The sequence below is a fragment of the Somniosus microcephalus genome, chromosome 5 (assembly GCF_052327205.1).
Source record: "Somniosus microcephalus isolate GS21.2 chromosome 5, FLI_Smic_1.0, whole genome shotgun sequence".
Classification (NCBI taxonomy): domain Eukaryota; kingdom Metazoa; phylum Chordata; class Chondrichthyes; order Squaliformes; family Somniosidae; genus Somniosus; species Somniosus microcephalus.
In genome coordinates this window covers 298165742-298182238 of record NC_140991.1, presented here as the reverse complement: position 1 = coordinate 298182238, position 16497 = coordinate 298165742, and the positions used below count along the sequence as shown (strand labels likewise).

Here is a 16497-nt window from a genome sequence, read left to right as displayed (position 1 = left end):
AAAAGCGTAGCTACTGGAGACTTACCCTCCCGGAGAAACCTGTAAAAACAACGGAAGTTCCAGGCATATGCGCTGCCTCTCCGGCGCACACGTTCGACCTGCGAACCCCTTCTTTCAAGGGAACGGAAGTTCTGGTTTCCCGTGCATGTGCAGTGCATGCACGAAACCGACACTTTCGTTAGCCCTATGCATGAGTACCCAGCGCGTACTTACCCGTAGAGACCCGAATTTCTGGCCCATAGTAAAAGCCGGTGAGCGGCCTGCGTGGGACGACCTTCGCGTTTAGAGGGAACATTGGTAATAGGAGATGCAAACAATGACATAAAAGCATCTTGTTCCATCACTGAGCTGGCTGCAATCAGCAAACCTCCATAACAACCCTCACTTCAGTGCTCGATCTCCAATTTGTAGACGGCACAAAGAAAAAGACAGCAACTTTGAGAACGTTTTATTAAACAAGTCAACAAAATAAAAAAATTAAAAATAAGAAAATTACAATTAGAATTTGTCTGGATGAGCGTCCATTTCTTGTTTGATTCGGTTTTCCACCTGCAGCGATAGGCTGGTGCCGGTGTTCGGCAGGTTATAACTGATGAAAACCTGCTTTCCTGTCTTCTTAGCTGGATGGGAGATTTAATGCAAGGGAACAAATGAAAGTACAGTTAAAAGCTATTGTGGATCACAGGTTTTCAGTACGTTTCAATAGTTCGATATTTGACATTTATTTATATATAACTGGGATATTTGTTCCCTTTCCAGAAGCAGTCTTGAAATACAATGGCCGGGATTTTACTTACCTGGGCGGGTCGGGGGCGAGCGAAGTCAATGGCAGGTCATGGCCCCACTGCTAGCTCCATCCCACTGCCTAAACTGAATTTACGTCGATAGAGCTTGTTAAGCCCGCCTAGCGCATTTCCCGGACCAATTAGAGGAAGCGGGTCTGGTGACTTCATTTGATGACACGTCATCAGCCAGTTTAATTAAAGGGACCATGGCCAACTTTCTTTTGACATTTGTGCCGTCAGTGTTCTACAGCATTGAGGGGCTGTAAACACTGACAATGACTGCACAGAGGTGCAGGGCTGCACCCTGGTTCTCCCATATGCTTATGGAGGGAGTCACAGCACGCAGGGAGGTCCTCTTCCCTTCCGATGGGCGGAAGACACCTCCCCAGGAGACCAACGCAGCCTGGTTGCACATTGCACAGGAGGGCACAAGTAGGGATGTGGTCAGGAGGACCTGGGTGCAGTGCCGCAAACGTTTCAATTATCTCATTAGATCAGGAAACGTTAGTACAAAGCCACACTCAACCTCATCCGGCTGTGCCTCTCGTCATATCCCCATCACTCTGTCTTCTCTACCCTACTCCTGCATATCCTTACTCACACCAACTTACCTTGCATCTCCACCCATCCCCCTCTATCTACATTATCACTTCCCATCTCACTAGCCACCCCTCACACTCACCCTCATCCTAGTGCAATCATAGCAACTAACAACACACAACGGTAGCCACTTGGGTGTTTTATCCAATGGTCATGTAAAGTTCCTATTAATGTGCTGTCAAACATTGAAATCTTTATTTTCAACACTTTGTGTTCTTGGACAGATTTATGTGCACCTTTGGATGTGGTTTAGTGAGTTGCAGTGAATGGTGAGACATAAGGGTACCCCCCACAATGGTGATGAGTGTGAAAGGAATGGCTTGGGCATTGGAGGGATGCTTTATGGTGCTGGTGTGGGGTGGTGGTAACCTGGCGCATCATGTGGCAGCCAGGGTGCACAGCGTAAAGTTAAGTAAATCTGGCTATGGCGGCAATGTGCTCGGGTGCTGATGCCCTGTGTCCTGTGCAGCATCAGGTGATTGCGGAGAAGGTCGGTGTTGTTGGTGCTGCTGGTGTTGGGGCTGATCATAGTCCGATTCTGAGGACCAAGGTGAGACAGTATAAACGGCATCCATGCTGATGGAATAGATGGTAGGTGAAGTACAGATGACAGAAGCGATGTCAATGTTGAGAGAGAGATAATGAGGTGAGACTGGATGGAGACTTGTGGAAAGACTTGCAGCCTGCTGAATCTGTGCTGGAAATGGACTGAGAAACAGCTTGTGGCTGAGGAAAGTGATGATCTGTCAGGTGGGAACTTTTACTGTACATTTGAAGCTGTCAAGTAATCAGCTGGAGCAATAGTTACTGAACTCCCACCTCAGGTTGACAGACGTGGTCACAACAGCGTGGTTCCTGTGGCTATGAAGTTAAAGTTAAAGAGCAAGGTAAAAAAGCCTGTTAAGGGTCTGGTAAGTACATTTTAATTAGGTCGCCCGCCGCTGCCCGTCGGGTCTGCTCAGCGCCGACAGACCTGACACTGGGAAAGGCGCGTTGCACGTCCCCGACTTGCTGTCAAAAAAAAACTTTCCCACTCGACCTGCCACTGATTCCGCTCACTGACACCCTGGAAAATTCTGGCCAATGCATCTGTAATAGACTGCACTGCATGCCTACTCATCACAAATATAATCGAGGTACTTTGTTCTGTTCTTTTCACAATATTACATCCTTATTTTAGAACATGCAGATTTATTGGTTAATTTGCATCTCCATCTCCTTGCATTGTGCTACACATCCTGTGATGCCGCTCTTCGATCTGGCTATCATCCTTACTAGTGAAGTCTACTCTTTCTAATGCAATGGCTACCATTGTTCATGAAGGGAGTATCTTGTATGTCTGCGATAGTCTATGGATACACTACGGAGGTCTAGGTGGGCGTGGTCACATTGCTTTGCAACGAACACACATCTGGAATTTACCCCATTAAAACAAATGACAATTTAAACCCGACAAGGATAATCTCCCCATTGCAATACATCAGGGCAACTGTGATAATACAGGGAATGGATTATGACAGCTAGAAACAAGGTCTTTTAACTTGACAAAAAATAAAATGAAATGAAAGAATGAATAAAATTCCACAATACTGATTAGGTTGCTGTCATTATATCTCTCCTTTTCCTAGCTCCAACAATTCCGTGGATTAAAAAATGAGCAGAGAGCAACAGGTAAATTCACCCTCTAATTTTACCAACTTCACCAGGGGAATGGTCTTACCTCTCTCTCAATCGCCATGGGATTGTACTTTAATTTGTTTTGTGGTGCAATGGGGAGAAAGAATAAACTTGTTCTTTTAATTGAGACACTAAGCTGAAGAGCTATGGCTTATAGTGATTTCAAGCTTGGTTTTAAAAGCTTGAAGGGGGAAACAAACACTGAGGGAGATGAGTTGCAGCACAGTTTTGAGGTCTTGGAAAAGAATGAGCGAGAATAGGAGACAATACCGTAACTTCTAGTTGCAGCATAGTTGAGATATAGGGAGGACCGAGAGCACAGAAGACACCGTAATTGAAGCTTGGAAGGAAACAAAGAAAGTTCTGAGGAACACTACCTTTGGCGGTATTGACAAAATAAAGAGGGACAAGAAAGTTGCGAGAGAGAGAAGTTGGGGGCGAAAGGCATGAAGTGATTGCCCTTCAGATGTCGAGCTTTTCTTCCATCTTGGCCAAGGGTGGTAGAGGGGTTTTATGGGAACCTCCCAAATGTATTACGAGAAAGAAAGACAGACTTGCATTTCTATAGCACCTTTCACGACCACCGGATGTCTCAAAGCGCTTTACAGCCAACAAAGTACTTCTGAAGTGGAGTCACTGTTGTAATGTGGGAAATGCGGCAGCCAATTTGCGCACAGCAAGCTCCCACAAACAGCAATGTGAAAATGACCAGATAATCTGTTTTTGTTATGTTGGCTGAGGGAGAAATATTGGTCAGGACACTGGGGATAACTCCCCTACTCTTCTTCAAAATAGTGCCATGGGATCTTTTACATCCACCTGAGAGAGCAGACGGGGCCTTGGTTTAACATTTCATCCGAAAGACGGCACCTCTGACTGTGCAGCACTCCCTCAGCACTGTACTGGAGTATCAGCCTAGGTTTCTGTGCTTACGTCCCTGGAGTGGGACTTGAACCCACAACCTTCGGACTCAGAGGCGAGTGTGCTACCAACTGAGCCACAGCTGACAATAATTTTAACTTGTTTTCTGCCTCAACCCAGTGGACACGAGGATTCTTTTGAACTAGATCACAAAACCCAAAACTGTGAACAAGACATTGTAAGAGCCAGTCATTCCGCCGAGGGTTTATTTTCCCGGGGGGGGAGGAGGAAAAGAGAGTTGGTTGGGGTGGAGAACAGGGATGATGGATGATAGCACGAAGGGACCAAGTAAAAAAAAAAAAAAATTAAAACAAATTGCAACTAAAATTCTCTTAAAATTAAGAAACCATCTTACCTAGTCTTTGTGCTACAGAGTTGGGTGTGGTATCAGAGGCATCTCCAAGGACTAATGTGGACACTGGCATTGGGTCCTGCAAACCAGTAGCAAGTTACATTCAACCCAAATATTACTGTACTCCATCATCATTTCTTATTACATTAAAGAAATCTATTTACATATTTAGATACGGCTCCGTAAAATTTCAAACACTTAAAATAACCGAATCCTTAATTGTCTGATACTTTATTCTGGCTTTCACAATAATACATGATTTTCTGCTTCCATCCAAACCATTATTTTCAGAGGCATGGTGTTGCAAGCTGACAACCAATTAAACAAACTGCAGATGCAGCACACTGGGATTAGCTGGAACAGGTTACAGTGCACAAAGAATCAGCTGTAACCGGCTTACAGCACTGACCCGGCAATATGCAACGCCACCAGTCACCTGAAAATTCAATACATTGGAAAGTCACAATGCCCGGCACACAAGCACAACACAGGAAAAAGTTTACCGCTGATGAATGAAGGATTTACTGTTGAAAAGTGTACACGAATATGGAATATTGTAGGATCAGGCTATATTGAATTCCTAGTTCGAGGAAATCAGGACATGCCAACAGAAAATGTAGTCTGAGCTGAGAACCTGTTACCCGAGCAACAACAAAGATATTCTGGAAACTGTTCTCAGCTGACAAAACAACGGAGGCACCACAGCTGGATTTGGTGTCTCTGAACTCAGGAAAGGAAAAATAGCGGCAAAGTTCCCAATCCTGTTAACTATCCCACGGTTCCACTATAGTGTGCTGGTCGGGTAAGCAGAAGATTGAATTGGGATTTGATGCCCCACTCTGTCGCATCCCAAATACAAATCCGTACACAGGCCCTCGTTCTAATTCTCCCCAATAGAATAGGACCTTGGATGCAGCAAACATTAGTAATGGCTCCCTCCGTAACAGCATTGTCTAGCAGTGAATCTCTTATACAGAAATCTTTTCAGAATGCAGAACAGATTCCTTTATCTGGTGGTGACCATGAAACTACCAGATTATCATAAAAACCCTACTGGTTCGCTAATGCCCTTTAGGGAAGGAAAAAATCTGCTGTCCTTACCCAGTCTGGCCTATATGTGACTCCAGACCCACAGCAATATGACTGACTCTTAACTGCCCTCTGAAATGGCCCAGCAAGCCACTCAGTTGTACCAAAACGCTACGACAAAGTCAGCACTGTGGGAGAACCTTCACCACACGGACTGCAGCGGTTCAAGGTGGAGGCTCACCACCACCTTCTCGAGGGCAACTAGGGATGGGCAATAAATGCCAGCAACGCCCGCATCCCGTGAACGATTAAGTAAAAAATAAAAATCTGGAATGTGTGTGCATGTATGGGAAGAAGTTCCCTCCACACACTTCATTTTGCAATATATTTGTGTATTATTGAATTGCATGGACAGCAAATAACTCAGGTGACATAAACTGGGATCCAACTTGCTCCAAATCATGAACATTTCTAAACTATGTCTTTCTATGTTAAATTTTAGCTAGGCCAATTCAAACTGATTTCCGTTAACTGCTTTCTGGAAGGGGATTCTTTTGCCTGTGTGCGTTTGGGGTTGTGCGTACATACACGTGTTGCCTGGACTGGGACCCCAGCATCCTTTGCTAACCAATTTTTTGATCCTGTATAGAATAGCGGATGTTAAACGCAGAAAAATAGGAGCAGGAGTAGGCCATTCAGCCCTTCGCACCTGCTCCGCCATTCAATATGATCATGGCTGATCCTCTATCTCAATACCATATTCCCGCTCTCTCCCCATACCCAACACCTTTTGCGCCTAGAAATCTATCCATCTCCTTCTTAAATATATTTAGTGACTTGGCCTTCATAGCCTTCTGTGGTAGAGAATTCCACAGGTTCACCACCCTCTGAGTGAAGACATTTCTCCTCATCTCAGTCCTAAATGTCCTACCCCATATCCTGAGGCTGTGACCCCTCGTTCTAGACCCCCCAGCCAGGGGAAACATCCTCCCTGCATCCAGTCTGTCTAGCCCTGTCAGAATTTTATACGTTTCAATGAGATCCCCTCTCATTCTTCTAAGCTCTAGTGAATACAGGCCTAGTCGACCCAATCGCTCCTCATACGACAGTCCTGCCATTCCAGGAATTAGTCTGGTGAGCCTTCGCTGCACTCCCTCTATGGCAAGTATATCCTTTCTTAGGTAAGGAGACCAAAACTGCACACAGTACTCCAGGTGTGGTCTCACCAAGGCCCTGTATAACTGTAGTAAGACATCCTTGCTGTGGTAAACCACTGTTGTTGTTGTTGTTGTTGATACACACTGTTGTACCTATGCATGCCTCAACATGTCTCGGCTGGCTCCACCCACACAGGCCCAGGTATATGGGTGATTGACCTGCAGCCCCCTGCCTTCTTGGAACCCAGTCAACCACGAGAGGCATGCTCTGTTCTTTGCTAATAAAAGCCTTTAGTTACTCTCTTAACTCTGTCTTTTATGAGTAATTGATAGCACATCACTTGCTCCTGTACTCAAATCCTCTTGCAATGAAAGCCAACATACCATTTGCCTTCCTAACTGCTTGCTGCACCTGCATGTTTGCTTTCAGCGACTGGTGTACAAGGACACTCAGGTCCCTCTGTACGTCAACATTTCCCAATCTATCACCATTTAAAAAATACTCTGCCTTTCTGTTTTTCCTACCGAAGTGGATAACTTCACATTTGCATCTGCCATGTATTTGCCCATTCACTCAACTTGTCTATTTGTAAATTCCTATCAGACAAACGTCAAAGCAAACGCGCTTTCGGACGCAGCCACTATCCCATTATCAAAATGTAACCTTTATTTTACAAAAAGTGCAAAAAGCCCAAAACAATTGCTCTGGTAATCAAGCAGATGAGGGAGGTTGGCAAGGAAGGGTCACCTGCTCACGCTTCATTGCCTGAAAAATATAATTGATTAAAAACTTTTTTTTGTTTTTACCCGAGGAGACAGATCTGAAGCTTCTGGTTATGCTCTACCTGCTCTGCAAGTAATGTTTTTGATGCCATCACCGGGTGCCTGAAATTGAAATAGTTCCACTCCCCGGCACTAACATCCATCACCTTGAACAGCACATAAAATGTGCTGAATGATTATTTCCACTTATCAGTAAATCAGTAACAAGGGCACACTGAATATTTCATACCACAAAATGACAGCTGGGTTTTTTTTTTTTACATGTCTATTAGAATTGTAAAAACACCTGCAAGCTAATAGCGTGCAGGATAGGCTTCTAATAGATATTTATGTAGAGATTAATTTTATAGATAAAGAAATTGTAGTAGAATTTTATACACGCGAAGAGCTTGTTCTGAATTGAAGAGACATTGAGCATGTTACATTCATTGTTAAGAATATTTTCAGTTACAGATAGCAAGCGAACAAATGTTCCTTATATAGATATGATGTACAATATAATGAGCACCAAATACTGCTCAGGAAAATTTTACAAAGTTTTTTTTTTCTCTCAACAGAAGAGATAACATATTATTCCTTCGCTCCCGAGAGTGGGGCCCTCAATAAAGAACCCATTATTTGCCCCTTTTCTTTTCTTTTCCTCTTGAATCAATCTCCCTATGCCAGGCATCGCTCTCAAATAAAACAGTGAGCTTCCTAGCCTCATGCCAATGCCACCGCTACCTTGCCAGAAAGCAAGAATCAGCTGTCTCAGAGTGACGCTCGCTCTGCTTTTCCTTCGACAGGAATGTACTGTATAGAGGAAAAAAGCATATCCTATCAGTTTGTGACAGCATGCTCAAACCCCAGTACCAAACTAATATGACCCCTGACATGAATTTTGTCATTCATGTGGAAATGACTTATGAAATGATACTGAGTGGCCTACTGGTGGCGCTATCCAGGGAGTATAAATACTCGGGCATGGGCCCAGCTTGCTCAGGACATTCTTTAACAGGAACTAGTGAAGGACACAACTAGACCTCCATGTTGAAAAACAGTTGATTAAAGCCTTGTTTAATACTCAGACCAAGTGCCTAGTAGTTTTCTTAACGTCAACCCCTACAATACAAAAGCAAAATACTGCAGATGCTGGAAATCTGAAATAAAAACAGAAAATGCTGGAAATACTCAGCAGGTCAGGCAGCATCTGTGGAGGGAGAAAGAGAGTTGACGTTTCAGGTCTGGGACCCTTCGTCAGAACTGGAAAAAGTTGGAGATGGAACAGGTTTTTAAGCAAGTGCAGGGGCAGGGAAAGGGGGGAGGGGAGGAAAGAACAAAAGGGAAGGTCTGTGATAGGGTGGAAGGCAGGAGAGATTAAGAGACAAAAGGAATGATGGTGCAAGGCAAAAAGGAGATGGCAATGGGACAAGTTAAGAAACAAAAGATGACACTAGATGAAGTGTAAATGGCACTGACAGAATGATCAACAGCTGCCATGTGAGAGAGAGAAATAAAAATGGAAAAAATGATAGGGGCCGAGGTTATGATCTGAAATTGTTGAACTCTATGTTGCGCCCAAAAGGCTGTAAAGTGCCTAATCGAAAGATGAGGTGCTGTTCCTCGAGCTTACGCTGAGCTTCATTGGAACAGTGCAAGAGGCCGAGGACAGTGAGGTCAGAGTGGGAATGGAGCGGAGAATTAGTGACAGGCAACCGGAAGCTCGGGGTCACCCTTACAGACTGAACGGAGGTGTTCCGCAAAGCGGTCACCCAATCTGCGTTTGGTCTTCCCAATGTAGAGGAGACCGCATCGTGAGCAATGAATACAGTATACTAAATTGCAAGAAGTACAAGTAAATCGCTGTTTCACCTGGAAGGAGTGTTTGGGGCCCTGGACAGTGGGAAGGGAGGAGGTAAAAAGGCATATGTTGCATCTCCTGCGCTTGCACGGGAAGGTGCCAGGCGAAGGGGTGTTGGGGGTGATAGAGGAGTGGACCAGGGTGCCGCGGAGGGAGCGGTCCCTACAATGCTGTTTTCTACGTGGCTGTATAAAAACCAACTGCATCTAACATACTACAGAACAACCATTCCATTAAACCATCAAAGCCACTATGGATTATGCTTCCAGTACCGTTTCTGATCGTACATTTCAGATCCCAATAACCCTCCGCATAAAAATATTTCTCCTATCTTCTCCCTTAATTCTTTTGATGAAGACCATCTTAAATTTAAAAGCAAGTACTCCGATCCTATTACTGAAGTGTGGAACCTTACAATGACTTACGATATTTCTTTTATTCTCCACCTCGGTATTCTGGGTTTGTGCGACACTGGCTGAACTGCATCATTAGTAAATCTTCAGCCTTGATCGCAGCAACGTCTTTGCTCAGCTTTCAAAAACCATCAGCTGCATCAGTGAGTGTAAACCGTTTGAACTATTCTGCTCGACAGACGCACATCTTCATCAATTTGCAAGGTTCTAAACCCTGCATCATCACCTTTACCTGCATCATCCCTCAACCAACATCACAAAAACAGATTATCTGGTCATCATCACGTTGCTGTTTGTGGGGGCTTGCTGTGCGCAAATTGGCTGCCGCGTTCCCCACATTACAACAGTGACTACAGCTCAAAAGTGCTTCATTGGCTGTAAAGCACTTTGAGACGTCCGGTGGTCGTGAAAGGCGCTATAGAAATGCAAGACTTTCTTTAAATCTTGTAAATGAACATTCCAAGAAATTTGTAACTGCAAGAACAACTTGAGGAATGATACTGTATACAATGTGAGAGGCTGTTCTTAGTTCACCTTGCAAGATGATACCAGGGAAATGGTCTACCAGATATAAAGCTAGTGATCAGCTCCGTTTATCTGTTAGACCCTTTCCAGCAGAATACGAAGTAGGGAGAGGAAGTTCCCACTGCCTTGATGTGTAACACTTTGCCTGGAGACAATTAAAGTATTTGGCAAAACATTTTTTGCGAAGAGAAAAAGAAAATGTTTGTAACTAACTGAAGCGATTCACTAACATTCTCAGAAAGACAATGTCCCTTTAAAAGTGCTTTTAAAATTACTCAACTCAAATTTTTAAATATATGAAATATATTTAGCCCAGCTAAACTTACTTCGATTGTTAAGAAAACTACCAGTCTATAATACGGGATAAAATTATATTTGGAGAGACACAAATTAATCAGAGCCAATCATCATATATTTCTAAAGACATGACACGCTTGATCAACCTTACAGCATTTGTTGATGAAATAATAGGGGATAGATAAAAGGAAATGAGTGGATTATATGGGTTTCCAAAAAGTATTTAAGATACTGTAGGAATGTCTAGTTCCTATCCAAAAGACCGAGGTCCACTCAGGCGATCAAATAAACGAGGTTTAATGAAAACTAACAGAGTTTAACGGATAATTACAGGAGAACATCGAATATAGGTCTAGTCAGTTCGGAGGCTCCACGAGGACTGCTTGGGCGGTCCCGTGGCTGACGTCATGACGTCATCACGTTTTTCCCACCGGTGGGGGATCACGTGATGAACGGCGTGACGTCATCGCGTTTACCCGCGCTATTAAAGTGATCGCGCTCTGTACATGTAAACAGTGAAAACAAAGATACAGACTCAGGCTGTAGCTAACATATTATTAAAGGGAATTATATACAATTGATCGGAGTCCCTTAGTGGCTCCGCCACAATACTACATATGAGACTTGTGGAAAAATACGGGAAATCTGACACATGGATTGGGAGATGGTGGAGAACAGAAGCAAAGCGTAGGGGTAAAAGGAAGTTTCTTCGACTGGAAAATGCAGTGAGTGCTGTTCCACAGAGGGTCGATTTTGGGACTTATATTTACTATTTACATAAATTTACTATTTATCTACTTAAAAATTAAGGGAGCAAGATTGAAATTTGCTGATGGCATCAAATTAGGCCAATTTTGACAAAGATTGTGAAAGACGACAAGAGGACATAGATAGGCTAGCAGAATGGGCAGATGGGTGGCATATACAGTTCAATGTAGGAAAGTGGGAATACAACAACAACTTGCATTTATATATTGCCTTTAACGTAGTAAAACGTCCCAAGGCACTTCACAGGAGAGATCAAACAAACTTTGACACCGAGCCACATAACGAGATATTAGGAGAGGTGGCCAAAAGCTTAGGCAAAGAGGTAGGTTTTAAGGAGCGTCTTAAAGGAGGAAAGAGAGGAAAACAGGCACTGAGGTTTAGGGAGGAAATTCCAGCGCTTATGGCCAAGGAAGCTGAAGGCACGGCCGCCAAAGGTGGAGCAAAGAAAATCGGGGATGCGCCAGAGGCCAGAATTAGAGCAGCACAGAGATCTCGGAGGGTTGGAGGGTTGTAGGGCTGGAGGAGGTTACAGAGATGGGCACTTCACAAGAGAGATCAAACACAAAAAAAAATTCACATACTTGTTTTCAAATCCCCCCACGAGGCCATGGAGGGATTTGAAAACAAGTATGTGAATTTTTTAAAATCGAGGCGCTGCCAGACCGGGAGCCAAGGTCAACAAGGACAGGGGCGAGGTTGAACAGGACTTGGTGTGAGTTAGGATACGGGCAGCAGAATTTTGGATGAGCTCAAGTTTACGGAGGGTGCGGGGTGGGAGGCCGACCTGGAGAGCGTTGGAATAATCGAGGGGTTTCAGCAGCAGGTGAGCTGAGGCAGGGGCGGAGATAGGCAATGTTACGGAGGTGGAAGTAGGCGGTCTTGGTGATGGTGAGGATATGGGGTTGGACGCTCTGCTCAGTGTCAAATAGGACCCCAAGATTGCGAACAGTCTGGTTCAGCCTCAGACAGTGGCTAGAGAGAGGGATGGAGTTGGTGGCTAGGGAAAGGAGTTTGTGAAGGGGATCGAAGACAATGGCTTCGGTCTTCCCAATATTTAACTGGAGGAAATTTCTGCTCAACCAATACTGGATGATGGACAAGCAGCATGACAAATAAGAGGCAGTACCCGCCTTGGTTCCGTATCCCTTAATACCCTTGCCTAACACAAATCTATCAAACTCTGTTTTGAAATTTTCAATTGACCCCTAGCCTCAACAGATTTTTAGGGGAGAGAGTTGCAGATTTCCACTACCCTTTGTATAAAGAAATGCTTCCTGACGTTAACCCTGGAGGGCCCAACTCTAATTTTAAGGTTATGCCCCCTTGTTTTGAACTCCCCCAGAAATATATCTGGAAGAACAAGGAAAGGAAATACACCTTAAAGGGCAAGGTTTTAAATGGAGCAGAGGAACCTTGGAATGTTGCTACACAGGCCATTAAAGATGGCAGTGCAAGTAAATAAGGCCATAAAAAAGGCAAACTTGGTTTTGTAGCTAGAGGCATAGAATACAAAATCAAGGTGGTAATTTGAACTTGCACAAGACTTTAATTAGGCTGTAGTTGGGTGTGCAGTTTAGCACACCCCATTGCAAAGGATACATAAGCAACTAGCTGGGGGGGCCCGGCGTTGCCAGGGCAGTTTACAGGGGGGTGCGGTTCACGGCCGCCCGCTGCCGCTCCCCCGCTCTGTGTCTCGGGCCGAGTGGTTGTGAGGCCCGGCCCGAGTGACCCCAACTCACCTCCCGCTCCGGCGGCCGACGCAGCTGCCCCGCTCGCTGTTGAGGAAAAGCAGGGGAAAAAAATCGCGGCTACGTTTCGGGAGGCTGCAGGATTAGGTCCCGCCCGTGACGCACCGATTGGTCAACCATCAGGTCACTGAACTGTAGGATTGGTCAACCATCATGTCACTCAAGGCTAATGAGCGGTAGGATTGGTCAACCGCTAATGAGCGGATTTTTGAACGTTTTTTGTATACTGTCTGAACAATTTTTGTCTGACCAAAAAGTAAATACGCCTATGACACTCCTCATATCATCAGCTTTCTTTTGATATAACATATGTGTAGGTACGCTCTATAACTTTTGAGTGTATAGCGGATAGACAGACACACGGACGGACAGACACCACTATCCTTTTATATATACTAGCTGGAGGGCCCGGCGGTGCCGAGGGTTTTTTGAGGGCATGTTGTTGTTGGAAGAGAGAGAGACTGGGGGGAGAAGAGAGAGAGACTGGGGGGAGAAGAGAGAGACGGGGGGGGGAGAAGAGAGAGAGAGAGAGAGAGAGAGAGAGAGACTGGTGGATTTAGTTCGGGATTAGCCTGGAGAGAAAGGGGGGGGGGGAAGGAGCGCCTCAGGCCTGGCCCGATCGACCCCTGCGAAGGAAGGAAGGAAGAAGGCGAGCACTCCCTCCCTGTCCCACCCCCTCACTCTTTCCCTCCCCTCTCCCTCCCTGCCCCTCTCCTCACTCTCCCTCCCCCTCGCCTCTCCCTCTCCTCCCCCTCCCTCCCACTCTCCTCACCCTCCCTCACCCTCCCTCCCCCTCTCCTCACCCTCCCTCCCCCTCTCCTCACCCTCCCTCCCCCTCCCTCTCCTCTCCCTCCCTCTCCTCTCCCTCCCTCCCCCTCTCCTCTCCCTCCCTCTCCCTCCCCCTCTCCTCTCCCTCCCTCTCTCCTCTCTCTCCCTCCCTCTCTCCTCTCCCTCCCTCCCCCTCGTTAAAAAAACAAGCCTGAAGGCTTTGTGTCTTAATGCGAGGAGCATTTGTAATAAGGTGGATGAATTGGCTGCGCAAATAGAGGTAAACGAATATGATTTGGTTGGGATTACAGAAGCGTGGCTCAAGGATGGCCAAGACTGGGAACTCAACATCCAGGGGTATTCGATATTCAGGAAAGATAGGCAAAAAGGAAAGGGAGGTGGGGTAGCATTACTGGTTAAAGAAGGGATTAATACAATTGTAATGAAGGATATTAGCTCTGATGATGTGGAATCTGTATGGGTAGAATTGAGAAATAATAAGGGGAAAAAAACATTAGTGGGAGTGGTATATAGACCTCCAAACAGTAAGGTGGAGGTTGGGGATGGCATTAAAAGGGAAATTAAAGAAGCGTGCAATAAGGGCACAGCAGTCATCATGGGTGACTTTAACCTACATATAGATTGGGCCAACCAAATTAGTAACAATACTGTGGAGGAGGAATTCCTGGAGTGTTTACGGGATGGTTTCTTGGACCAATATGTCGAGGAACCAACTAGAGATCAGGCCATCTTAGACTGGGTATTATGCAACGAGAAAGGATTAATTAGCAATCTTGTTGTACGAGGCCCCTTGGGTCGGAGCGATCATAATATGATCGAATTCTTCATTAAGATGGAGAATGAAGTAGTTGACTCAGAGACAAGGGTCCTCAATTTAAATAAAGGAAACTACGATGGTCTGAGGAGCGAGTTGGGTAGGATTGAGTGGGGAATGGCGCTCAAAGGGTTGACGGTGGGTAGGCAATGGCAAACATTCAAAGACCGAATGGATGAGCTACAGAATTTGTTCATCCCAGTTTGGCGTAAAAATAAAACAAAAAAGGTGACTCAACCGTGGCTAACAAGGGAAATTAGGGATAGCATGAGATCCAAGGAGAGGACATATAAATTGGCTAGAAAAAGCACTAATCCTGAGGATTGGGAGCAGTTTAGGAGTCAACAAAGGAGGACAAAGGGATTAATTAAGAAAGGGAAAATATATTATGAGAGTAAGCTAGCAGGGAACATAAAAACTGACTGTAAAAGCTTTTATAGATATGTGAAGAGAAAAAGATTAGTGAAGTCAAGCGTAGGTCCCTTACAGTCAGAATCAGGGGAATTTATAATGGGAAACAAGGAAATGGCAGACCAACTAAATGCATACTTTGGTTCTGTCTTCACAAAGGAGGACACAAATAACCTCCCAGAGATGCCGGGGAACATAGGGTCTGATGAAAGCGAGGAACTGAAAGAAATCAGTATTTGTAGGAAAATGGTGTTAGGAAAATTGATGGGACTGAAGGCCGATAAATCCCCAAGGCCTGATGGTCTACATCCCAGGGTACTTAAGGAAGTGGCCCTAGAGATAGTAGATGCATTACTGATCATCTTCCAGAACTCGATAGACTCTGGAACGGTACCCATGGATTGGAGGGTAGCTAATGTTACCCGACTATTCAAAAAAGGTGGTAGAGAAAAAGCGGGGAATTATAGACCGGTAAGCCGGACATCGGTAGTGGGGAAAATGCTAGAGTCTATTATAAAAGATGTAATAGCAGAGCACTTGGAAAGCAGTGACAGGATCGGACAAAGTCAACATGGATTTACAAAAGGTAAATCATGCTTGACTAATCTACTGGAATTTTTTGAGGATGTAACTGGTAAAATAGATAAGGGAGAACCAGTGGATGTGGTGTATTTGGACTTTCAGAATGCTTTCGATAAGGTCCCACATAAGAGATTAGCGTGCAAAATTAAGGCACATGGGATTGGGGGCAAGGTATTGACTTGGATAGAGAACTGGTTGGCGGACAGAAAGCAAAGAGTTGGAATAAACGGGTCGTTTTCCGAGTGGCAGGCAGTGACTAGTGGGGTACCGCAAGGATCGGTCCTAGGACCCCAGCTGTTCACAATATATATTAATGATCTGGACGAGGGAATTGGATGTAATATCTCCAAATTTGCAGACGACACAAAGCTGGGCGGGAGGGTAAGCTGCGAGGAGGATGTCGGGAAACTCCAGTACGATTTGGACAGGTTGGGTGATTGGGCAGAAACATGGCAAATGCACTATAATGTGGATAAATGTGAGGTTATCCACTTTGGTGGCAAAAACAGGAAGGCAGATTATTATTTGAATGGCAATAGATTGGGAGAAGGGGAAGTGCAAAGAGACCTGGGTGTCCTTGTGCACCAGTCGCTGAAGGTAAGCATGCAGGTGCAGCAGGCTGTTAAGAAGGCAAATGGTATGTTGGCCTTCGTAGCAAGAGGGTTCGAGTACAGGAACAAGGATGTCTTGCTACAGTTGTACAGGGCCTTGGTGAGACCACACCTTGAGTATTGTGTGCAGTTTTGGTCACCTTACCTGAGGAAGGACGTTCTTGCCATGGAGGGAGTGCAGCGAAGATTCACCAGGCTGATACCTGGGATGGCAGGAATGACGTATGAGGAGAGATTGTGTCGATTGGGCTTATACTCACTGGAGTTTAGAAGATTGAGAGGGGATCTCATCGAAACCTATAAAATTCTGTCAGGTCTGGACAGACTAGATGCAGGAAGGATGTTTCTGATGGCCGGGGAGTCCAGAACCAGGGGTCATAGTCTAAGGATAAGGG

General features: G+C 45.1%; 1 protein-coding gene across 1 annotated transcript in view; it reads right to left on the bottom strand.

Annotated features, from left to right (window-relative positions):
- Window positions 1–433: 433 nt before the first annotated feature.
- Window positions 434–16497, bottom strand: part of psmg4 (proteasome (prosome, macropain) assembly chaperone 4) — a 28782-nt gene continuing 12718 nt past the window's right edge. Inside the window, exons 2-3 of the mRNA XM_085989220.1 lie at window positions 4339–4414; window positions 434–620 (exon numbers count right to left, since the gene is read on the bottom strand). Coding sequence (XP_085845346.1) covers window positions 499–620; window positions 4339–4414 — 198 coding nt within the window. The 3' untranslated portion in view covers window positions 434–498. The remainder of the gene's footprint in view (window positions 621–4338; window positions 4415–16497) is intronic.